Raw genomic sequence first — 25,345 nt, forward strand, 5'->3', positions numbered from 1 at the left:
GGATTTCCACAAAGCAGAGGGAAGTGATTTCCTAAAACAGTGGTATTCATCTAATGCACATGACAATTACACGTTGCAGCTCTGAAGTCCTCAGCTGGACTGCTTTGCTTTTGTTTCTACATTTTCCTTTGTATTAATTGAACAAAATGTGAGTCCGCCTAACTCAGTGTCTCATCAGCATTGCACAAAGAGTTAAGTGAGGACTATGCTGTATTTTCTGTGTTCATCATGACACAGCAAACATTAGTACTTTGTCTCTACATACTTTCACACACACACACACACACACACACACACACACACACACACAGAGTAGTGTGTGTGTGTGTGTGCATCTTTATGTTGGAGAGTCAGGAATTTTTTTGCAGATGTTTTTTTTCCTCTAGCTATGTAAGTGGGGATGTTTTTATTTATTCTTTAATTATTTTACAGACTGTATAATTTTTGTAGCCATGTTTTCACCAATTGATGTTAATTATGCTCCTGCTACTGCTGCTGCTGCTGCTGCTGATGATGATGATTATTTAATTCTATATATAATTTTTTTTCCTTCTGGTTGCTGTGCAGCACTACTCGCCCCAGAAGATGAACTCGTCGGGTGCTGAGGAAGATCTTCCCCCTCCCCCTCCAGAATTGACCCGCCAGCCCCCAGACATTGTCACTGCCGCCCCCATGGTCACTGCTCCCCTGAACGACCGCCCCGCCCCCATCAGTGTGCCCACTCTCCGCCACACCCCCCCTCCTACCATCGTGGCCTCCTACGACAAAGAGCTGCCACCTCCGGTAAGTCTGCACTGCCATGGGTTTGTGTGTCTGTATGCTTGTGTTTGTGTGTGTGTGCTGGTGTGTGTGTGTGTGTGTTTCCCCGTTTTATTTAAAAAATTTTTTTTAAAAATCCCCCCAAACCTGGAAACCTCTATCCAACGATTCATATTTGATATCATACATAATTATGATGCTTCAGGGTGTAAATAGTGACTCACTGAATTACAAGTAAAAAAAATCCAATAGAAACACGTCACATAATAGTTTATTAAAAAAAACCAACAACAACAACAAACAAACAAAAATCAATACAAGGGGCACGCACGCGTGCACAGATATACTTAATACTCACACCACAGATCTGTACACTAACCAGAGAAAGGACACCACAATAGTATATATATTATTATATATATACATTTTTATTAGTTAATTGCTTGATCATCTGACACTGAGAGAGCCTGATGAGACCAACTGTGGAAAAAAAGGGTTTCTGGGAAGGGAGGAGGAGGCGGGGGGGGGGGGGGGGTGAGGTTGTGTGTTGTGACACTAAGGGGGCAGGTGGCAGAGTGGTCAAGACACTGGGTTCGAACCCCGGTCTCGCCATTTCTCCCAAGTTTGATCTGAAAATCTAACTGAGCGCCCAGTCTGAGACTACTCTTCTTCTTCTGCGTTCAAGGGCTGCAACTCCCACGTTCACTCATATGCACACGAGTGGGCTTTTACGTGTATGACCGTTTTTACCCTGCCATGTAGGCAGCCATACTCCGTTTTTGGGGGTGTGCATGCTGGGTATGTTCTTGTTTCCATAACCCTCCGAACGCTGACATGGATTACAGGATCTTTGACGTGCGTATTTGATCTTCTGCTTGCATATACACACGAAGGGGGTTCAGGCACTAGCAGGTCTGCACATATGTTGACCTGGGAGATCTGAAAAAACTCCACCCTTCACCCACCAGACGCCGTCACCGTGATTCGAACTCGGGACCCTCAGATTGACAGTCCAACGCTTTAACCACTCAGCTATTGTGCCCGTCTTGATGAGACAATAAACAGAGGTCCTGTGTGCAGCGTGCACTTGGCGCACTGAAAAAGAACCCTTGGCAACACGTGTTGTCCCCCAGGCAGAATTCTGTACTACAAGAAACAGACTGATCAGTACACAAATTGAAGTATTACATTTTTTGCATGTGCTCAAGGCCTGACGAGGTGAGTTGGGTTATGCTGCTGGTCAGGCATCTGCCTAGCAGATGTGGTGTAGCGTATATGGATTTGTCCAAACACAGTGATGTCAGCTTGAGAAACTAAAACTGAGGGGCCAGCTTCACGAGAAAAAATGTCCTCTTATGTTTTGGATGAGTCTGGACATTTGCCCTGTTGTTGTCTAAGTGGATGGACATGAATTGTAACCCTGTGTATGTTGTGACGTTGAGGGGTCAACTCTGATCCAGCCATGGCGAAAACAGTTTTGTGTGGACTTGGAGGGGGCCTTTCAATGCAAGGGAAAGAACTGCTGCAGATAATAGTGCTGTGACAAGTGTTGTGCCCCTTTCAGAAGGCTGTGTGTGTGTGTGTGTGTGTGTGTGTGTGTGTGTGTTTTCTTCAGTTTTCTTCAGTTTAACATCTATTCACTTAGTGTGTGTGTGTGTTTGATGTCTGTGTGCGCATGTGTTTGTGTGTGTGTGTGTGTGTGTTGTGGTGACGGAATTGGTGGTGGTGGTGGTGGTGGTGGAAGGTATTGATCAACTAGCACCACCTCCCTCACACCAAAGAGCCTGCACTATGACACTCTCTTTGCTCCCACTTTCATTTCCCTCCATCCCTCCTCCATCCCCCACCCCCACCCCCTTCTGCTCTCCCTCACACCCCCACACTACTCATCCACTCACACTCAGGTGGGCAGCACGCACACACACACACACACACACACACACACACACACACACACACACAGTGTCACACACACACACACACACACACACACACACACACACACACACACACACACACACACACACAGAGTGGTTGGTGGCTCAACTGTAGGTATTATTAGGATATGTGAAGATCCATTGCTGCCTGTTTTCCTCCTGGAGAACGGAGGGGAAAAACCATGTCCCACCAGCTCCTGCCACTGGTGGTTGTGGGTGTGCTGTGTGAGTGTGGAGTGGGAGGCAGGGGAAGGGGGAGGGGGCAGACAGCAGGGTGTGATTGGGCCAGAGGGGTGGGGCCACAGGGAGAGAAGACATCCAGACTGCCAGGGATGGGTATTGGGGTAGGGGGTAAGGGGTAGCCCTTGGTGATGGAGCTGTAGATCAGACGGACTGTCTTTGGGGTATTGGCGCGGTGGACTGGAGGGAAAAAGCTGTTGTAATGATGACTGCTGGTACTGATTTGGACAAGTCCCATTTCAGAGGAGCTGGCTGGCACTGATTTGGACAAGTCCATTTCACAGCAGTTGTCGATACAGATCACACCATGCGGTTGTGAGTGGGCAGGGATAAGGAGAGCAGAGTTCCCAGTTGTTTGTGAACATCAATACACAAGTCAGTGATGGACTTGGTTGACAAGAAATGTACTGTTAGAATTACCACACACACACACATACACATACGCATGTGTGCACACACACAAACGTGCACACGCAAGCATGCGCGCATGCACGCACGCAAGTATGCAGACACAGACATGCCAACATGCAGTGAAAAAATCTCAACTTCCAACAAGATTGTCACTGCTATGTGGTTTTTGTACTGGTTGAATCACACAAGTCCTTCATGGATACAGTTTACATGAAATGAACTGGTAGATATACCACACTTACAGTACACACTCAAGTGTGTTAACAAGTTTGTGTTAACAGAGTGTAATAGTTTGGTTTGCATGAGTATGAAAGTGTGTAAAGAGAATTGTTCATGGAAAAGATAGGAGGAATAACACACACACACACACACACACACACACACAGAGTCACAAACACACAGAGGCTCACATGCATGAACATGCTAAAGACAATGAAACTGTAGGTTTCACACATGGAATAACTGCTGTTACTCTACACAAGACAAAAACAAGCAATTCTTGGAACAATCTCTGGGTTTATGACTCTGTCCCCTCCACCCCCCCACCTCCCCTTCCCCTCACCCCTCCCTTTACTCCTTTGCGCACCAGCTGATGGGTAGCACAATCAGCAGTGGTTTGAGTCGCGTGCCTTGATATTTCTCTTCTCATGGCCTCACTCATTTTCCCAGTGAAGGTATGAGGGTTGTATTGCTGGGATCTCACTGGAAAGAGAGAATGGATGGCTGAATTGCTATTGCCTGACCTACATCTCGCCAAGGAATAACTATGGACAGATCTACACATATGATCAGACGAGGATATGTAGAGAGAGAGAGGATTGAGGGACACAGGGGAGAGTGTATGTTTGTGAGGGGGGGTTTGGTGGGGGGGAGTGAAAGAAAAAAGAATTGGATCATACCTGTGATCAATAAAGAAACTGTGTGCTTGTTTCTGCTGTGAAATTGTGATCGTTCTTTCTGCCACATTCATCACCGTAAAACTGGATACATCCTTTCTGCCACATCCATCACCGTAAAACTGGATACATCCTTTCTGCCACATTCATCACCATAAAACTGGATACATCCTTTCTGCCACATCCATCACCGTAAAACTGGATACATCCTTTCTGCCACATCCATCACTGTAAAACTGGATACATCCTTTCTGCCACATCCATCACTGTAAAACTGGATACATCCTTTCTGCCACATCCATCACTGTAAAACTGGATACATCCTTTCTGTCACATCCATCACTGTAAAACTGGATACATCCTTTCTGCCACATTCATCACTGTAAAACTGGATGCATCCTTTCTGCCACATCCATCACTGTAAAACTGGATACATCCTTTCTTCCGATGTGGATCACCTGTGATCAATAAAGAAACTGTGTGCTTGTTTCTGCTGTGAAATTGTGATCGTTCTTTCTGCCACATTCATCACCGTAAAACTGGATACATCCTTTCTGCCACATTCATCACTGTAAAACTGGATACATCCTTTCTGCCACATCCATCACTGTAAAACTGGATACATCCTTTCTGCCACATCCATCACTGTAAAACTGGATACATCCTTTCTGCCACATCCATCACTGTAAAACTGGATACATCCTTTCTGCCACATCCATCACTGTAAAACTGGATACATCCTTTCATCACTGTAACATTTGGATACATCCTTTCTGCCACATCCATCACCGTAAAACTGGATACATCCTTTCTGCCACATCCATCACTGTAAAACTGGATACATACTTTCTGTCACATTCATCACTGTAAAACTGGATACATACTTTGTCACATTCATCACCGTAAAACTGGATACATCCTTTCTTCCACATCCCTCACTGTAAAACTGGATACATACTTTGTCACATTCATCACTGTAAAACTGGATACATCTTTTCATCACTAACATTTGGATACATCCTTTCTGCCACATCCATCACTGTAAAACTGGATACATACTTTCTGTCACATTCATCACCGTAAAACTGGATACATCCTTTCTGCCACATCCATCACTGTAAAACTGGATACATACTTTCTGTCACATTCATCACCGTAAAACTGGATACATCCTTTCTGCCACATCCATCACTGTAAAACTGGATACCTACTTTGTCACATTCATCACTTTAAAACTGGATACATGTGTCTAAATGACATCGCTTTGTGGTTGACGTATCCTTCAAATCTAACAGTTTAAGACATCTTCACAGCTAACAGTTTAAGACATCCTTCACAGCTAACAGTTTAAGACATCCTTCACAGCTCACAGTTTAAGACATCCTTCACAGCTCACAGCTAACAGTTTAAGACATCCTTCACAGCTAACAGTTTAAGACATCTTCACAGCTCACAGTTTAAGACATCCTTCACAGCTAACAGTTTAAGACATCTTCACAGCTAACAGTTTAAGACAGTACACTTGCAGACGCTGTACATGTATGGCTACCATTTCTGTCAGTGTCACACTGACCAGTGTAAAACTGGATACATGTAAATGGTTTACACAGTTACTTACATACCCATCACATTTACCAGTGTAAAACTACACATGCAAATAACATGAACTTGTTGCGGACATTTCTGTGACATTTTCTTGTTCAGATCCGGTGTCAAGGATTTAGAAGAGTTGATGATGTGTGGTTTGTATTGGTGTTAAGGATTCAGAAAAGGGGACAGTGAATTAAAAAAAATTTTTTTTTTACTGGTGTTAATGAAGCAGAACAGTTCACATTGTATGATTTGTATTGGTGTTTACTAAGCAGAACAGTTGACAGTGGGTAGTATGTATTGTTGTTAATGAAGTGAAACAGTTGATGGTGTATGGTTAGTTTTGGTGTTAACAAAGCAGAACAGTTGATGGTGTATGGTTAGTTTTGGTGTTAACAAAGCAGAACAGTGGATGGTGTATGGTTAGTTTTGGTGTTAACAAAGCAGAACAGTTGATGGTGTATGGTTAGTTTTGGTGTTAACAAAGCAGAACAGTTGATGGTGTATGGTTAGTTTTGGTGTTAACAAAGCAGAACAGTGGATGGTGTATGGTTAGTTTTGGTGTTAACAAAGCAGAACAGTTGATGGTGTATGGTTAGTTTTGGTGTTAACAAAGCAGAACAGTGGGTGGTGTATGGTTGTTGACAGTAGTTTGAGATGTGAAGTGTGATATTTATGTTGGGTGTTACGCTGTGTATGATGAGTTTTGTGTGTGTGTTAGTATGTTTGGATGGATGTCTGTGCAGAGGTGTGCATATAAGTTAGTTGTTTTAGTGTTTATAAATATGTATTTTACATGTCAGTTTTCAAGCGGTGCACACAGCTGAGTGTGTTTCTTGTGGAAAAAGTGTTACATGAATTATTAACTTAAATTGTTGATAGAAGTTCTGCACACTGCTCAAGGTATTGCAGAAGCCATGGGTCACCTATCCATTGCCTGGGTTACAGTGATATGATGATATGGTGTGTTTGATTATATATGGCACCTTTCCTTAGAGACCAGGTTGTAAGCGCTTTACAAACATGCAGTCATTTGTACAACATGCTGCTTACCTTGGCAGAGCTGGCTGAAAGCTGCCTTTGGTGCTCATCATTTGTTTCCTGTGTCATTCAGTCGGGTTTCAGTCATGCACACACACACACACACACACACACACACACACACACACACACACACACACACACACACACACAAATGTAACTTTTTATGTGTATGAGTGTTTGTTTATCAGCCTGCCATGTAGGCAGCCATACTCTGTTTTCAGGGGTGTTCATTCTGGGTATGTTCTTCTTTCCATAACCCACCATACACTGACTGAAGGGTTACAAGATATTTAACGTGCATATTTGATCTTCTGTGTACGCATGCACATGAAAGTGGTTCAGGCACTAGCAGACAGACCGGGTCTGCTCATGTTGATGTGGGAGATCGGTAGAACCTCCATCCTTCACCCAGCAGGTGCATCAGGGATCTTCTTCTTTCTTCTTCTGCGTTCACTCGTATGTACACGAGTGGGCTTTTACGTGTATGACTGTTTTTACCCCGCCATGTAGGCAGCCATACTCCGTTTTCGGGGGTGTGCATGCTGGGTATGTTCTTGTTTCCATAACCCACTGAACGCTGACATGGATTACAGGACCTTTAACGTGCGTATTTGATCTTCTGCTTGCATATACACATGAAGGGGGTTCAGGCACTAGCAGGTCTGCACATATGTTGACCTGGGAGATCGTAAAAATCTCCACCCTTTACCCACCAGGCGCCGTCACCGTGATTCGAACCCGGGACCCTCAGATTGACAGTCCAACGCTTTAACCACTCGGCTATTGCGCCCGTCGTGCATCAGGGATGGAACTCAGGAAACTCAGTTGAGAATCTGTTGTTCAAACCATTTGACCACTGACCCGTTGTACAGCTCAGTAACAGCGTTTTGATCGCCAGTTTCTCCTCTCCACTTCCTCTTTCTCCTCCTCCTCATCTCCGATTATTGTCAGTTTCAGTCTGCCCTCCCCTTCATTTGTTTTTGGTTTTTTTTCCCTCCGTTTTTCTAGTTTTATATGTTTTGTTTTTGTTTTTGAAGCAACCTTGTTACAGGCTTCCAAAATCTTTGCTAACTCTTTTTCTTGTAAGGAAATAATTTATATCCTTACTTTGGTTTTTCCTGTGTTTTTGTTTTCTAATTCTGCCCAGTTCCTTTCTCTTTCTCTTCACTTAACATGTGACAGAAATTGTTTGTGCAGATCTGTGTGTGTGTGTGTGTGTGTGTGGTTAGTGTGTCTGTGTGTGTCTCTCTCTCTCTGTCTCTCTCTCCATCTGTCTGTCTCCCCCCCCCCTCCTCTCTCTGTCTTTCTGTGTCTCTCTTTCTCTCCATGTCTCTCTGTCGGTCACCTCCGCCCTGCACCCCCCCCCCACCCCCCGCTCCACCCTCCTGCCCCCCACCCTGCCTCATCTTGTCCTCTCTATGCCTCTATCTCCAATCACCTTCTCTACCCCCTCCTCTCTCTGTCCAACATCACCATCCATCACGCATTGTGTGCAGTGGAGGTGGGGATGAGGGTGGAATTGTGAGGAAGTGTGGAGTTATTACAGATCATCATCTCTCAGCATGATCACTGTTGTCATGCCCATTTCCCTTTCACTGGGGCTTCTGGCACTGCATTTTTATAACCCCTCTCCTTTTTGTTTGTTTACCACTGATGGAGGGGGGGGGGGAGGGTGTGTGTGTGTGTGTGTGGAGGGGGGAGAGGTGGAAGGAGGTTGGTGGAAGATGGGATAGGAGGGGTAGGAGAGAGATTGTGGAATTGGATGGGACAAGATGCCAGTGTTGTAAGGTTGGGGTGCGTGTGGTTGTAGGTGGTTTTGGTGTGAAACTGGGGAGGGTGTGAAGTTGGGTGTGATAGCGTCTCTGACGAGTGAGGTGTGGACGTGACGGTTAATGTGGTGTGTGAAACAAGTTCTGATGTGTTGCAAGCGTTACATCTCTGATCAGTGAATCGGGTCTATTGTGTTACATGCCACAGAGCTGTGATTCAGTGATCAATAGATGTCTGACCATTGGGACACAGGCTTCACTGTTGTGTGAAACCGGTTGTGATTTGTGATAGATCTTTGGTGAGGTACGATCAGATAGTTCACACTTGTAATGTGAAACAGTGAAATGCAGTGTAGATTGATCCATCATACAGGTATTTCTTTGGCAGTCATATCAGCTTGTGATGACTGGTGAGGTCTGAGGTGTAAATTGAGATGTATGACAGTGAAACAATTCCTTGCCTCAGGCCGGAATTGTGTGGATGTGAGAGGAATTTGTAGGCACAAGCCACAGAGGTGATAATGATGATGATGATGATGATGTTAAATCCAACAGTGTCCTTGGTTACAGGCTCAAAGCACCACACTATAACAGCTGAAGAAAAATGCTTCCACAGCTTTACAGGGCATTGTGTCTCATGTCGTGTTGTGTATAGGGGATAGCACAGCATTTGTTCTGGCACAGTGGACAAATCATGGATCACAGGTTTTTGGTGGTGGTGGTTTGGGTTCAGCTTTGTTTTTTTTTGTTGTTGTTGGCAGAGAAAAAGAAGACAGCCATCCATCACAGAGAACAGGGCTAGATTTGCTAGAAGAGATGGTGCAGGTGCTGCACCACACCACACCACACCACACTGCACCACACCAAGAAGCTGCAGTAGTAGCGATGCTGTTTCTGTGCAATGACTGGACACTAACACAGGGTGGAGATATCTTGCTGAGAGAGGGGGTGTGGAGAAAGGAGAGGGACATAGACGTAGACGTTTTAGTCATATAGGCCATAGCCCCTTAGAAGGGGGTACACATTAAACTGACATAAAGTTGCATCAGAATCAGGGTTCATAAGCACTGCGTTGTTTACTGAAATGCTCGATGTAAATATAAAGCAAAATGTTGTACAATAGTTTTGTTTGTAGACGACAGTAACAAAATTACAACTGTTCGACTGCCTATAGCGATACTGATGAGTAAAACATCAGAGACAACAAATCTAGATTTCGTCATTAAATACTTCAAACTTCTAGCAATATACAATGTGCATTGACTGTACTCTAACACAGGGTGGAGATTTCTTGCTGAGAGGGGTCTGTGGAGATAGGAGAGGCACAGAAGGAAAGAGAGAGAGAGAGATACACACACACAGAGTGAGTTTGAGTCGGTTGGTGGAGGTGATTGGGGAGACAGAACAGGCCTGGGTGCTTGAATTAGTTCCCAGCAGACATGGTGTGACAAGCTCTCCTCCTTGGGCCACCCCGTCCCCCACACACCCTCCTTCATGTCCTCCTCTACCAGACTTGGTCTTCTTCCCCATCCCCCTCACACCCTCCTCCATGTCCTCCTCTACCAGACTTGGTCTTCTTCCCCATCCCCCTCACACCCTCCTCCATGTCCTCCTCTACCAGACTTGGTCTTCTTCCCCATCCCCCTCACACCCTCCTTCATGTCCTCCTCTACCAGACTTGGTCTTCTTCCCCATCCCCCACACACCCTCCTTCATGTCCTCCTCTACCAGACTTGGTCTTCTTCCCCATCCCCCACACACCCTCCTTCATGTCCTCCTCTACCAGACTTGGTCTTCTTCCCCATCCCCCTCACACCCTCCTTCATGTCCTCCTCTACCAGACTTGGTCTTCTTCCCCATCCCCCTCACACCCTCCTTCATGTCCTCCTCTACCAGACTTGGTCTTCTTCCCCATCCCCCACACACCCTCCTTCATGTCCTCCTCTACCAGACTTGGTCTTCTTCCCCATCCCCCTCACACCCTCCTTCATGTCCTCCTCTACCAGACTTGGTCTTCTTCCCCGTCCCCCACACACCCTCCTTCATGTCCTCCTCTACCAGACTTGGTCTTCTTCCCCATCCCCCTCACACCCTCCTTCATGTCCTCCTCTACCAGACTTGGTCTTCTTCCCCATCCCCCTCACACCCTCCTCCATGTCCTCCTCTACCAGACTTGGTCTTCTTCCCCATCCCCCACACACCCTCCTCCATGTCCTCCTCTACCAGACTTGGTCTTCTTCCCCATCCCCCACACACCCTCCTTCATGTCCTCCTCTACCAGACTTGGTCTTCTTCCCCATCCCCCACACACCCTCCTTCATGTCCTCCTCTACCAGACTTGGTCTTCTTCCCCATCCCCCACACACCCTCCTCCATGTCCTCCTCTACCAGACTTGGTCTTCTTCCCCATCCCCCTCACACCCTCCTCCATGTCCTCCTCTACCAGACTTGGTCTTCTTCCCCATCCCCCTCACACCCTCCTCCATGTCCTCCTCTACCAGACTTGGTCTTCTTCCCCATCCCCCTCACACCCTCCTTCATGTCCTCCTCTACCAGACTTGGTCTTCTTCCCCATCCCCCTCACACCCTCCTTCATGTCCTCCTCTACCAGACTTGGTCTTCTTCCCCATCCCCCACACACCCTCCTCCATGTCCTCCTCTACCAGACTTGGTCTTCTTCCCCATCCCCCTCAAACCACTCAGTGCCATCACCCACCATTGCAATTTGGTGTTTTTCCTTTTTTTTTCCCCTTCCCTCCCCTCTCTCTGTCCTCATTCTTTTAACCCTACTTTCCTGTTCTTTTAGAGGTGGGGGTGGGTGGGGGTGGTGGTGGCTTTGTCATCTTATCCCCCCTCCCTCTCTCACTCCTCCCAACAGCCTCCCACATCCCCACACCACCCATCTCAAACTACCCCCCCAGTCCAGCGATCAGCATCAAGTCGTGCTGTCTTATTAGGAAGTGTAGAGCGCTAGGGTTTCTTCCGTGCAGCTTTGTTGTGGGCCTGGCTCTGTCTGCTGGCTTTGCTGGGGACTGCAGTCACAGGGAGAGAGAGAGAGATGGAGACCAGCCTTCCACTGCTGCCTGGCCTCTAACGACCCCTCCACATGCAACAACCTCCTCATTTGTCTGTCTGTCGGTCTGTCCTTCTGTCCGTCCATCACCACCAGTGTGTTCCTTAGTGGTTCTGCCTGTTAGTTAGCTGGGGTTGGGGTGGACTCTGAAGGGCCTTGCTCAGGGTTCGTGTCCTGGTTACAACCTTCTGGATGGCAGGTGCTGACTTTGATGTCACACCGCTTTCTGACAGCCAGGTGTCTGTTGACAGACCTGGACTGTGCTAGCAGTGAGGTTACGTTGTGGTCCATGTCTGAGGAAAGGTTTTCGTTTGGGAATCCGATTTTCAGTTGTGTGATGATGTAAAAACTGATTGTTTGGATCAGTTTGTGAATGAGGTTTGGTGATAGTGACAAGATGTAGGTGACTGCATTTTAATTGTATTTTCATCTGTAACTGACATGATGGCAGCCATGTGTGGGAATTCTGTGTGAGAGAGGTGCGTTTCAGTGACAGTTGACAGCATCAGGTACTGGTCGGTGTGCGATGATAGCTATGAGAAAGGGACAGAGAGACAACTGGTCAGCGCATGACAGCAGCAGTGACATAGGAATTCATACACATTTCACTTTCACTGTTGCTGTTAAGATATTGGTAAACATCCATTCTAAGACTGGCATCCACCACTTTGAACTGTAAGCTGAAATTAGAGCTACAAGTTATAAGACCAATGATAAAAGAATAAAAATTGGCAAACTGCCAACTGATTAAAAAACACAAAAAAACCCACACAAATTACTTTACTCTCAGGGGACTTTGCAGGGGGCATCCTGTATATTTTGAGAATCAGAACAGACAGACACAGCTAAACACAACCAGGTGACTCAGCAGCTGTGCAAGGTCTCCTCTGGTGTGTAGCCTCCTGGTGACCCTCATCAGTAATTTCTGTAGACTGCCAGTACTGTGACTAGCAGACGAATCTGGGTGTGGCTGTACATGGGTGACTCAAGGGGAGCAGTTTGGCAGCAGTGCCACTGAAGCCATGCAGATGATGGGGTTCGGAAGAAAAAAGAAGAAAGAAAACAAAAATGGCGAAAATACCACCCCATACAAACAAACAAAACACGACAATAACACACCTACTGTTGTACATGTTTACAGTTGATTAGGCAGTGATTTTCTTGTTGTATGTGTGTGTGCATGCACATGCATGTGTGTGTGTGTGTGTGTGCACATGCGTGACAGAGATGAAGAGGGTGCAAACACCAGGACATTAAGGACAGGCACAGGGCAAGCTTCTTAAGAGAATGGTACAGTGAAATGGCTTGTTAGACTTTAAAAGAGTCCAGGCAGGCACAGGAGAAGCTCATTAAGAGAAAAGAGCGGTGAAATGGCTTGTTAGACTTTGAAAGAGTCCAGGCAGGCACAGGAGAAGCTCATTAAGAGAAAAGAGCGGTGAAATGGCTTGTTAAGACTTTGAAAGGGTCCAGGGCAGGCACAGGAGAAGCTCATTAAGAGAAAAGAGCGGTGAAATGGCTTGTTAGACTTTGAAAGAGTCCAGGCAGGCACAGGAGAAGCTCATTAAGAGAAAAGAGCGGTGAAATGGCTTGTTAGACTTTGAAAGAGTCCAGGCAGGCACAGGAAAAAGCTCATTAAGAGAAAAGAGCGGTGAAATGGCTTGTTAGACTTTGAAAGAGTCCAGGCAGGCACAGGAGAAGCTCATTAAAAGAAAAGAGCGGTGAAATGGCTTGTTAGACTTTGAAAGAGTCCAGGCAGGCACAGGAGAAGCTCATTAAGAGAAAAGAGCGGTGAAATGGCTTGTTAGACTTTAAAAGAGTCCAGGCAGGCACAGGAGAAGCTCATCAAGAGAAAAGAGCGGTGAAATGGCTTGTTAGACTTTGAAACAGCCTAGCGGGTTAGAAATGGGAAGGGAGTTGGCTGGAAATGTGGCTGTCGGTTCACAGTCGTTCCACCAATGATGGATGGTGTTATCGATCTGACTGCCCCCCAACATGCAGTGAGTGGGAGAAGGAAGGCGAGAAGAATGATGTATTGTTTGCTCATAATTTACACTGCTGCACTCTCTGGTTTTTGAACACAGTCAGAAACCTTATCAGTCCTCTGATGGTTATTATTTCAGCACATGAAAATGTTTGGTTACTTTTCAAAGCAGAATTTTTGTGATTTTTTTTTTATATTTATAAATACAAAATTGGAAGTATTGAGGTTTGCAAGGACTGTAAACATGTGAATGGAAATAGTCTCGAACGTCAGAAGGAAAAAACAAGGCAGTGTCAGTGGTGTACTGCCTTGTGTACAATAGATTGGCTTGAAAGTTAGAAGGGAAAAACAAGGCAATGTCAGTGGTGTACTGCCTTGTGTACAATAGATTGTCTCAAAAGTTAGAAGGGAAAAACAAGGCAATGTCAGTGGTGTAATGCCTTGTGTACAATAGATTGTCTCGAAAGTTAGAAGGGAAAAACAAGGCAATGTCAGTGGTGTAATGCCTTGTGTACAATAGATTGTCTCAAAAGTTAGAAGGGAAAAACAAGGCAATGTCAGTTGTGTGATGCCTTGTGTACAATAGATTGTCTTGAAAGTTAGAAGGGAAAAACAAGGCAATGTCAGTGGTGTAATGCCTTGTGTACAATAGATTGTCTCGAAAGTTAGAAGGGAAAAACAAGGCAATGTCAGTGGTGTAATGCCTTGTGCACAATAGATTGTCTCAAAAGTTAGAAGGGAAAAACAAGGCAATGTCAGTGGTGTAATGCCTTGTGTACAATAGATTGTCTCGAAAGTTAGAAGGGAAAAACAAGGCAATGTCAGTGGTGTAATGCCTTGTGTACAATAGATTGTCTTGAAAGTTAGAAGGGATTGGGTCTACATGTGTGATTGCACACACACACACACACACACACACACACACACACAAAGTAAAAAACAAAAAAGTCAAAACCACACACACATTTTGTAATTGTATGCATGTAATGATGTATACTCAGTTAAACACACACACACTCACTCTCACACACACATAAGCTTTCTCTCTCTCTCTCACCACTCTCTAACACACTCATGCATGCACACAACATACACTGCTGGCTCTCCGTCACGCTTATGCGCACATTCACTCGCTTATCCACACACACACACATTCAGAAACACACACACACACACACACTCACACACTCACACACATGTGCGTGCACACACACACACACACACACACACACACACACACACACCTCACCACACTGCATCACACCACAAAAATCAGGTAATAACAATGCAAAGAATCTTATTTTACCTGTAGACGGTTGGTTTGTTTTTTAATCCATTTTGATCGCTCAGTAAACCCTGGGAACAGTGACAGTGTTGATAAAAGACGGGACACACACACCATGCTGTCAAGTTAGATGAAGCAGCCCATCATTGATACGGTGCATTGAACTTGTCTTTTTATTTAGTTTTTAATTCTTTTTATTTTGATATCTATTTTTTTTACTCCTTGAGGGGGAAAAATGTGATTGATTGCGTTTTAAAGATCAATACATTTTCTGCTCTGTAAACACAAGAGGTGACGACGGGAGAGGTGTTGTTGACACGGCTGTGTTGATTAAAGATCAATACCGGCAGTGCTGTCGGCAGGAGGTCATCTCAGCAGTCATGACAGACAGAGCTGAACACTGGCGGCAAATAAAAGACCCGGGGAAAAGAGGGGAGAGAAGCCGTCAAAGTGCGTGCTTGCTGTCCACTCTCTCATGCTCCCTTCATATTTCAGCGGCGCACGGGAGCGAAATGAAGGGTCAGGGGTTGGGGTAGGGTGGGGTGGGGGTTGTAAAACTTGTGCACAATCTCACTGATGTCTAGCGCCCAAGCATGAAATGAAAAGCTTGATTGGTTGGCAATAAAACCAGATTTTTTTTTGTGTGTGCTGTTTTGCAGCAAGCTTGGGGACAGTCAGTCACACAAAGCACCAGCAGCTGCTGAGGATGACAGTGTTGGCACAGATTTGTCTGGAAGGGGGTTGGGGGGTGGGTGGTAGGGGAGAGGTGGGCAGGGGGCGGGGAGGAGGAGTAGGGAGAACAGGGGTGTATAACAGTGTGAAGCAGTAGCGATGTTGTACCGATTGCCAAGGAGACTGGGAGAGACATTGGACAGCGATGATGATTTCGAGAACTCAGGGGGTTGTTCTGTGAAGGAAAGATACCTGCTTTTCAAGGGGGCGGTTCTGTGCAGCTATGGCTGAATGTGTCACTTTGGATTTTTACTCATGTGTGTTGAAAAGATGACTTCGAACTTCAGTAGCAGCTTGTTTTTTTGTTTTTTTTCTTTCCAGCAGAGCAATCTGTGTGTTATATCAGTGGCAGAACAAGGAATCAGACCATGTGATACAGGCAGAGTAAACAAATCAAGCAACATGTTAGAGATTGACAAGTCATCTGATGTGTTACTGTGTACAATTATGCAATGTGTTCCTGATAAGTTGAACCATCGTGTTATGTGTTACTAGCAGGTTAAAAAAAATCCTGTGATGCGCTACTAATAAGTTCAACAATCATCTGATGTGTTACTAATACTTTCCAAAATCATGCGATGTGTTTGCAGATTGAACAGTTGTGTGATGAGTTTTTGATAAGTATGACACTTATGCAATGTGTTACTACTAGGTTCAGCAATCTTGTGATGTGTTACTACTAGGTTCAGCAATCTTGTTATGCATTACTTATTGGTTCAGCAATCACATGGTGCGTTTCAAACAAGGTTCCACATTCTTGTGATGTGTTACAAAGCGGTTCAACACTCCTGGGGTGTGTCACTGATAGACAGAACAAATTGTGATGTGTTCCTGGCGGAATGAACAGATACATTTGATGAGTGAATTAATGGCGGAAGGAAAAAGTATGTTACGTGTGTTAATGGTTCACGTGAGACAGCGGTGGAAGTGTTGAAGACTGTTTTTCTCTGATTGTGGTGAGCCCAGTGACCAAGCAGGGCTTGGTGTCTGTTGGTGTTGGTGCCGTCGGCTGGTGTGTGTGTGCAGTGGATGTGGTTGTGTCTGTGGTGGCAGAGGTGCGTGGGGTCACACTGTGGGGTGGTCTGTGATGCTGGAAACAGTGAACACATTTTTCTTCACTGAGTGTGTGTGTGTGCTTGAAGCCTGGGGCCTGCTGGAGCGCAATAACTGACTGACGCTCACCCTTCCACATAGTGGTTGATTCACACTCACCCTTCCACATAGTGATCGGTTGACTGATGCTTACTCTTCCACATATATATTGATTGACACTCACCCTTCCACATATGGATTGATTGATTGACGCTCACCCTTCCACATAGTGATTGATGCTCACCCTTCCATATAGTGATTTATTGATTGATTGACACTAACCCTTCCACAGTGATTGATTGACACTCACCCTTCCACACGGTGACACACTGAAATAAGTAATTGATTGATTAATGCTCACCCTTCCACATAGTGATTGATTGACGCTCACCCTTCCATATAGTGATTGGTTGACTGATGCTCACCTTTCCATATAGTGATTGGTTGACTGATGCTCACCTTTCCATATAGTGATTGGTTGACTGATGCTCACCCTTCCATATAGTGATTGGTTGATTGATGCTCACCCTTCCATATAGTGATAGGTTGACTGATGCTCACCCTTCCATATAGTGATTGGTTGACTGATGCTCACCCTTCCATATAGTGATTGGTTGACTGATGCTCACTCTTCCATATAGTGGTTGGTTGACTGATGCTCACCCTTCCATATAGTCATTTATTGACTGACGCTCACCCTTCCATATAGTTTTTGGCGCTCACCCCTCCACGTAATGATTGATTGATTGACACTCATCCTTCCATATGGTGACTGGTTGACTGACACTCACCCTTCCATATATTCATTTATTGACTGACACTCACCCTTCCATATAGTGATTGGCGCTCACCCTTCCATGTAGTGACTGGTTGACTGACACTCACCCTTCCATATAGTCATTGACGCTCACCCTTCCATATAGTGATTTATTGATTGACACTCGCCCTTCCACATAGTGATTGTTTGATTAACGCTCACCGATCCATATAGTCATTTATTGATTGACACTCACCCTTCCATATAGTAACTGATTGACACTCGCCCTTCCACATAGTGATTGATTGTTTGACGCTCACCCTTTCATATAGTGATTGATTGACACCCTTCCATACAGTAATTGATTGACACTCACCCTTCCACATAGTGATTGATTGATTGACGCTCACCCTTTCATATAGTGATTATTGATCCTCACCCTTCCATGTAGTAATTGATTGACACCTACCCTTCCACATAGTGATTGATTGATTGACACTCACCCTTCCACATAGTGATTGATTGATTGACACTCACCCTTCCATATAGTGATTGATTGATTGACACTCACCCTTCCACATATTGATTGATTGATTGACACTCACCCTTCCACACACTGACATAAGTAATTGATTGATTAATGCTCACCCTTCCACATAGTGATTGATTGACACTCACCCTTCCATACAGTCATTGATTGACACTCACCCTTCCAAGTAGCAGTTGATTGACTCACCTTTCCAAATAGTAGTTGGTCGATGCTCAACCTTCCAAATAGTGATTGACTGACTGATGCTCACCCCTCCAAACAGTGCCCCTCCAAATAGGAATGACACCCCTTCCCCCCTCCTACCCCACCCCCTCCCAGTAATGGTGAATTGATTGATGCTCACCCCTCCAAACAGTGCCCCTCCAAATAGGAATGACACCCCTTCCCCCCTCCTACCCCACCCCCTCCCAGTAATGGTGAATTGATTGATGCTCACCCCTCCAAACAGTGCCCCTCCAAATAGGAATGACACCCCTTCCCCCCTCCTACCCCACCCACTCTCAATAATGGTGAATTGATTGATGCTCGCCCCTACAAATAGTGATTGACTGACATCCATCCCTCCAAACAGTGATTACTTGACATTCATCCCTCCAAATAGTGATTGATTGATTGACATTCATCCCTCCAAATAGTAATTGCTTGATTGACATTCATCCCTCTAAATAGTGATTGATTGATTGATTGATTGACATTCATCCCTCCAAATAGTAATTGCATGATTGATATTCATCCCTCCAAATAGTGATTGATTGATTGACATTCATCCCTCCAAATGGTGATTGATTGATTGATTGATTGACATCCCTCCCTCCAAATAGTGATTGCTTGATTGACATTTATCACTCCATTTCCAAATTGTGATTGATTGATGCTTTCACCATCCACAATGAAGAAAAGCTTGCCATTCCACCCCACCAAGTAGACTAATTGATTGACACGCTCATTTTCAAATAGTCATTGATTGGCATTTACACCTCCAAATTCGATTGATGCTTATCCTTCCAAACAGTGATTGATGGACACTTACCCTTCCAAATAATGATTGATTGATGAACACGCACCCCTCCAAATTGTGAATGATTAATGCTCACACCTCCAAGTGATATTGACCCTCACCTCTCCAAATAATGATTAGTGCTCATCCTTCCCAGGGAAATAATGATTGCACCTCACTTTAAATGAATATTGATTGATTGACACGCACACCACCACATAGTGACTAATTGATGCTTACCAATACTGGACACTGAAGTAAGATAAGATAAGAATAACTTTATTATCTCCAACTGGAGAAATTTGGTCAGGCGCATTATGACAACATAGACAAGTAAACAACATGGGGACCATAACTGTAACAGTCAACAACAGCTTTTACAAATATTACGAAGATACAAATGTAAAAAATATCACATACATCGTTTCATACATACATCCACACACTGCAGGTAATAACTAGTATTCTTAATGTAAAAACAGAAAAAATTAAGAAACATTATTTGAATATAATTATAAACATAGCCTACTATACTGCACATGGATTATAATAGATAAGAATAAAGATGAATTGCGGAAAACCACAACCAGATAATCAGCACCCCCACCCCACCACCACCACACACATGTGGATTACTTGATTAAACAAGAGTAATAAACATATGTTCTCAAATAAAAGCATTTCACATATTTGTTTTTAAAAACATTGCAATTACTTATTACATCGTAATTATTAAACAGAAATATATTTAGAATATGTACTGATTGACTGATGCTCATGCCTCCAAACAGCTGTTGATTGATAGTGATACTCACCTTTAAAAATTTTAACACTCTTCCTTCAAACATTGACTGATGCTACCACCTCCAAATCTTGATTGAGCGACCCTCATCCTTTCAAAGATTGATTGATTGAAGCTTTCCCTTTCACAGTGAAGAAATGCTTGCCATTCCAACTGTGTATTTGCGTACGTCTTCCAGCTGTTAAGGGACATATGGCCTTTTAACTGTAAACTTCTGTAATCCCTCTAACCATAAATTGATATGTGTCTTTCCAGCTGCAACCTGACGTAACAATTTTTAGCTGTAATCCAGCATTCATTCTGATGTCCATCCAACTGTAAACTGACACATTTGACTGCAACCTGACATAAACTTTTCCTACTGTAATCCAACATATACCTTACGTCCATCCATCTCTGAACTGACAGATCTTCTTCCATCCAGTTGTAAAAGGACATATCTTCTTCCATCCAACTGTAAAAGGACATACAACCTTCAGACTGTAAATTCACACACACACACACACACACACACACACACACACACACACAGACCCCCCCTCTCCCCACACACACATTTTAAAGCAGTTTGACTGACATTGTACATCTTTCACAGACAGTAAATCAGTGCATGATCCCTCTAAAATCTGTTGGTTCATGATTGGACAGCACATCCCCCCCCCCTCCTCAGGCTGTGAGTTTCCACAGCACGCCACCTCTGGGGGCACTGCTGGAGTTGGCCCAGGCAGGACAGTGGTAATGGTGGCTGGAGGGGTGGGGTGGTTGGGAAAGGGGGCTGGGGCAAGGGATGGAGGAGGAGGTAGCGGGCTGTAGCTGTGACTGCCCCCAGTGGCTGTAAGGGCAGTGGGGGCTTACAGAGAAGTGATGAAGTCCACAGCACGGCCTGTCTGTTGACAGGGATCAGCCAGCACAGGAAGAGAGAGAGTTTGCAGGGAGTGGGGGGTATGGAAGGAAATTGGGGTGGTGGTGGTGGGTCTGGGCCCAGCAGCAGCAGGAAGGGTGTGGTTTGGGATGGGGGTGGGGGGGGGAGGTAGGCCCATCAGGAGGGATGGAGGCTGTGGGTTGGGGGCTGGGGGGGGGGGGGGGGGGGGGGGGTAGGTTCGACCCATCATGTCTCCAGCCTCCTTTACCCAAGGCTGTCGGAAATGGGAGATTTTCGGGTGGGAAGGTTGGAAAGGTTTGTAGGGGGTGAGGGGGGGATATTGAGGGGCAATACAACAGGATTGGAAGTGGATGGGCGATACCAGTGATAGGGGATGGCCTGGGGTAGGGTGGGGTGGGAGGGACCTAAGACTGTGGCCCACCGTGATGCCGAGTATGTAAAGACAGCAGACACATTTCCCCATGCCAGGGGACCAGATCTGAGAAGGGGGGTGTGGGGGGAGGATTCATGGGAAAAAAAGAAAGAAGAAAATAAGGAGGGTAGGGGTGGTTGTAGGGGAAGGGATGGGGTGGGTGGGCGTGGAGGATGTGGATGATTAAGTGCTTTATATATTTTGGGTGTGGGTGATGTGTGTGGGGGGTTTGGGGGAAGGGTTGCAATGGGAAACATCTGCCTGGCGATGATAAAATTCTGCTTGTTGTTTTCATTTCCTGAAGGAAGAGGGTGCAGGGTGCAGAGAGCTTGCATGGCAATGAATACTGGGGAATCTACTGCTGCAGTGAATGTGTGGGCGGGCGGATGAAGGGGGCAGGGGGCGGGGTTCGCTTGGCTGTTGACAGCTGCCTGTTGTAAAGGAATGGAAGGGCCTTGTCCTATTTGTGTGTGTGTGTATGTGTGTGAGCGTGTGTGTGTGTGTGTGTGTGTGTGTGTATGTGCGTGCCTGCTCCCTTCCTTTCTACACTTCACCAAGCTTAAGTCTGCACCACAACCACCACCACTTGGATCAGCTGGCTGCTGAAGTGTGGTGTCAGGTAGTGTCAAAACCCACCTTCACGAAATAATGTCCAAACTTTGCAGAAACAGTGTCAGCTCTTTGCGACAGACAGCTCTGACTGCACAGAACAGAACATTGTGTAACAACAGGCAGGTAAAGAACTAATACAGTGGAAGAGAAAAACACACAACAAAACACCTCAAGCCAGACCAACAATTACAAAAAAAAAAAAAAAAAAAAAAAAAAAAGTTTGATGGACAGATGTGAGTGGGGGGGGGGGGGGGGGGTCAGGGGAATGGGATCTTGGTGCACAAGACATTGTTCCAGTGTGGACAATGGATGTCTGTTATGTCAGCTAACACCTCCATCCTCAGACACCGCCTGTGATGTTGAGTTCAGGAGACAACCACAATGCGTGTATGGATCACACCGAACGCCATGACTAACTGTGTGGACGACAGCATGGTGGTTGTGGTATCACAATGACAGACCTCCCACTGGAAGTTATCGGACTCGAAGCTCCAGTCCTGAGGAGAGGCTTCAGGGGCTGTTGAAGAACTGGGGTGTATGTGTGGCAACAGACACTCACAGGAATGAGGTGTGAGCGCTGCTGTCTGTGCGCAGTTAGGGGCATGGCTACAGACACACAAAGAGGCGTGAAGTGATGTGAGTGCTCCTTTGAGGAATTGGGGCGTGGCTGCAAATAAACATGGGCATGAGAGGTGCGAGTGCTACTACTTCTGTTGAAGAATTGGGGTGTGGCTACAGACACTTTACAGAGGCATGAAGAAGTGTGAGTGCTGGTGCCTTTGAGGAATTGGGGTGTGGCTACAGATACACACAGGCATGAGGAAGTGTGAGTGCTACTATTTGTGCGGAATTGGGTGTGGCCTCAGACACACATAGAGGCATGAAGAGGTGTAAATGCTACTCCTTTTGAGGAATTGGGGTGTGACTGCAGCTCTTCACAGAGGCATGAGGGAGTACAAGTGCTACTGCCTTTGAGGAATTGGGGTGTGACTACAGATACACACACACAGGCATGAGGAGGTGTTAGTACTACTCCCTTTTAAGTTTTGGGGCGTGGCAGCAGACACTTGCACAGGCATGCAGAGGTGTGAGTGCCACTACCATTGAGGACTGGAGGTTTGGGTGTGGCTACAGACAGACAGGGGAATGATGAAGAGGTGTGGGTGTTCCAAGCTGGCCCGCGTGGTGCACAGTATGCTGTCGTGGTGGGGTGGGGGGTCTGCCACTCAGCAGCGGCACGAACGCTCCGTCAGCTTCAAGAAATATGTCGACTTCATCATGTACGACAAGGAGTGCTTCATAGCTGCTCCAGTGAGTCTTGGTGAGAGAGTGTGTGTTAGTGTGTGTGTGTGTGTGTGAGAGAGAGAGAGAGAGAGAAAGGAAGGGTAGAGGTGGTGGAGGTTTGATTGAAAGAGGGGGTGTGGGGATGGGCGATAGAAAGAACTGTTTTTGTAATTGTGTATTTAGAAAAAAAAAGATTGACAGCTGAATTGTAGAGGAAAGCCAGGAATAGGTAATCCAATCTTTATTCAATGAAGATCTGAAGCAAAGAAAAATTGTGCTCACAATGTAGAGAAGAGAGAAGTAGGGAAACAATGCAACGCATGTTTGCTGGTGCAGACACCACATACAGACATTTACATACCCAGTTAGACAGCCTGCAAATTTCTGCAGATCTTGCAGCTGATTCTCCACACACATGCCTTATTTTTCCCATGGATTAAAACGAATGTATGCAGAGGACAGACCACTAAAGGTGTGTGTGGGTGTTTGATCACTGGGGTGGGTTGCATGAGCGAACTTAGCAGTGCTAAGTTTACTAATCGCTAGGGGTATTCCCAGCTTAACTCCATGGTAAATTCCGTATACTTGGGAACATTCTTAACTCGAAGCAAATTGAGTGGTGCAAAGATTGCCTTGTGCAGTCCGGCCCTGGTGACCCAGCCCAAGATGAGACAGACCACATCATTGGATGCTGAACATGAGTTACAATCTTTGATTCATCCTGACCAGCACAGGCCAACATGTGACATCTGTTTCTTCAGCAGCAAGTTGCTGTCAGCCCAGCTTGGCTCCCGCCTGGGAGCATCTGCACTTGCATGCCAGAGTCCTGAGTCCTGAGTGTCCTTGTTTTGGACAGGGTGGGCTTGGGTGAGGTAAGGGAACTGAGGCAAGGGCTTTTCCAGCACATCTGTGTTCATTTTTCTAACCAGGGCTTGGAATTCATGGTTTGAAAGATTGACACATTTTGATGAGAGTGTTGGTCAAGTGACATCTTTTGCCTTAGCATCCCCCTCTCCCACCTTTATCCCACTCCCTATGTCCTCTCCCTCCCCCATCCGTCACCCATGTATAACCTGCTGTTGTCAGGATTCCTAATTTGCCGCTAGAAAAGTTGGATACCATCAGTACCCTGCTTGCCTCCATGCCCTTGTCAGTATTTCAATCTGCCAGTCTGTCTTTTGCTGCTTCTCTCTTCCGCTCCACCCCACCCCCCTCACCGCCATCATCTCTTCCCTGCCTTTCCCATTGGGGATGGCAGGGGGTGGGGCAAGGGGGTGGAGGAGGAGGAAGAGGAGAAAATGCGGTGTCCAGTTGTCCTTCCACACATTCTTGACGTGTCAGATTGAAGGTTTGACACCTTTTGAAGTCTGCTCCCCACATGCCTCCTGTAATGTCCATTTCAGCTTAACACTCTATCTTACAGTCCACTTTCCTCCTCTCTTTCCTCTCATTTTTTGTCCCCTCCACCTCTGCCAAAACTTTTGAGTTTTTCGTTCCTGGCCTGTGGTGGTCACAGAGTTTGAAAGGTGCCTCAACAGAGTCAGTAACATCTGTGTTTCTCCCCATGCCCCCTCACCCAACTTGTTCTGGGGGACACCATGGCAGAATCAGTGGAATGACTTGTCTTACAATGTTCACCAATGATCAGGGTTTGAGGTTCCGTTTGGGCATGGTGTTGTGCTCTTGGGAAAAGCATTTCCTCTTGATTTTTCTCACTCCACCCAGGTGTGTATAGGTACCTGACTTCGGTTGGGGAAGGTTAAAACAGTGGAAGGAGAGGACTGGACTCTACCTTCCTATACTGAGCCCTTGACACAGTGTTGTCATTGCCCAGATGGTAAGAAAAAAAAAAAGCCAAGAGACTTAAAATCCCTGTTCAGTACCCTATATTCCCACCAGGCCTTCCCAAATGTTTTTCTCCCTTGTTTTTGTCACACATTGATGGAGTGAACGAAGTGACCCATACACAACCTGCCTGTCTGTCCAGGTGTTTTGGATGAAAGACGAAATGAGCTGTTTGTTTTTGGTGGGTTTTTTTTTTGTTTTGTTTTTTGTTACACAGCGGTTTCTTTGAAGACCTTGTTTTGTGATGTCCCTCCATGGGCGCTGATGGACTTCTTGAAAGAAGTGAACATTTTTAATCAGATATGAAGGTTTTAAACTATGGAAGGTGGAAAGCTTAAAGTGGTGACTTGTTTTTATTGTTTGTTTTTTTTACTCTTGTAGTAGGTATTAACTT

The 25,345-nt window shown here is 45.6% G+C and overlaps 1 protein-coding gene across 1 annotated transcript in view; it reads left to right on the forward strand.

Annotated features, from left to right (window-relative positions):
* The window catches only part of LOC143289239 (disks large homolog 1-like), a 155,081-nt gene that overhangs the window by 29,234 nt on the left and 100,502 nt on the right, over nucleotides 1-25,345 (forward strand). Inside the window, exon 4 of the mRNA XM_076598217.1 lies at nucleotides 568-783. Coding sequence (XP_076454332.1) covers nucleotides 568-783 — 216 coding nt within the window. The remainder of the gene's footprint in view (nucleotides 1-567; nucleotides 784-25,345) is intronic.

This window comes from Babylonia areolata, chromosome 13 (genome assembly GCF_041734735.1).
Source record: "Babylonia areolata isolate BAREFJ2019XMU chromosome 13, ASM4173473v1, whole genome shotgun sequence".
NCBI lineage: Eukaryota > Metazoa > Mollusca > Gastropoda > Neogastropoda > Buccinidae > Babylonia > Babylonia areolata.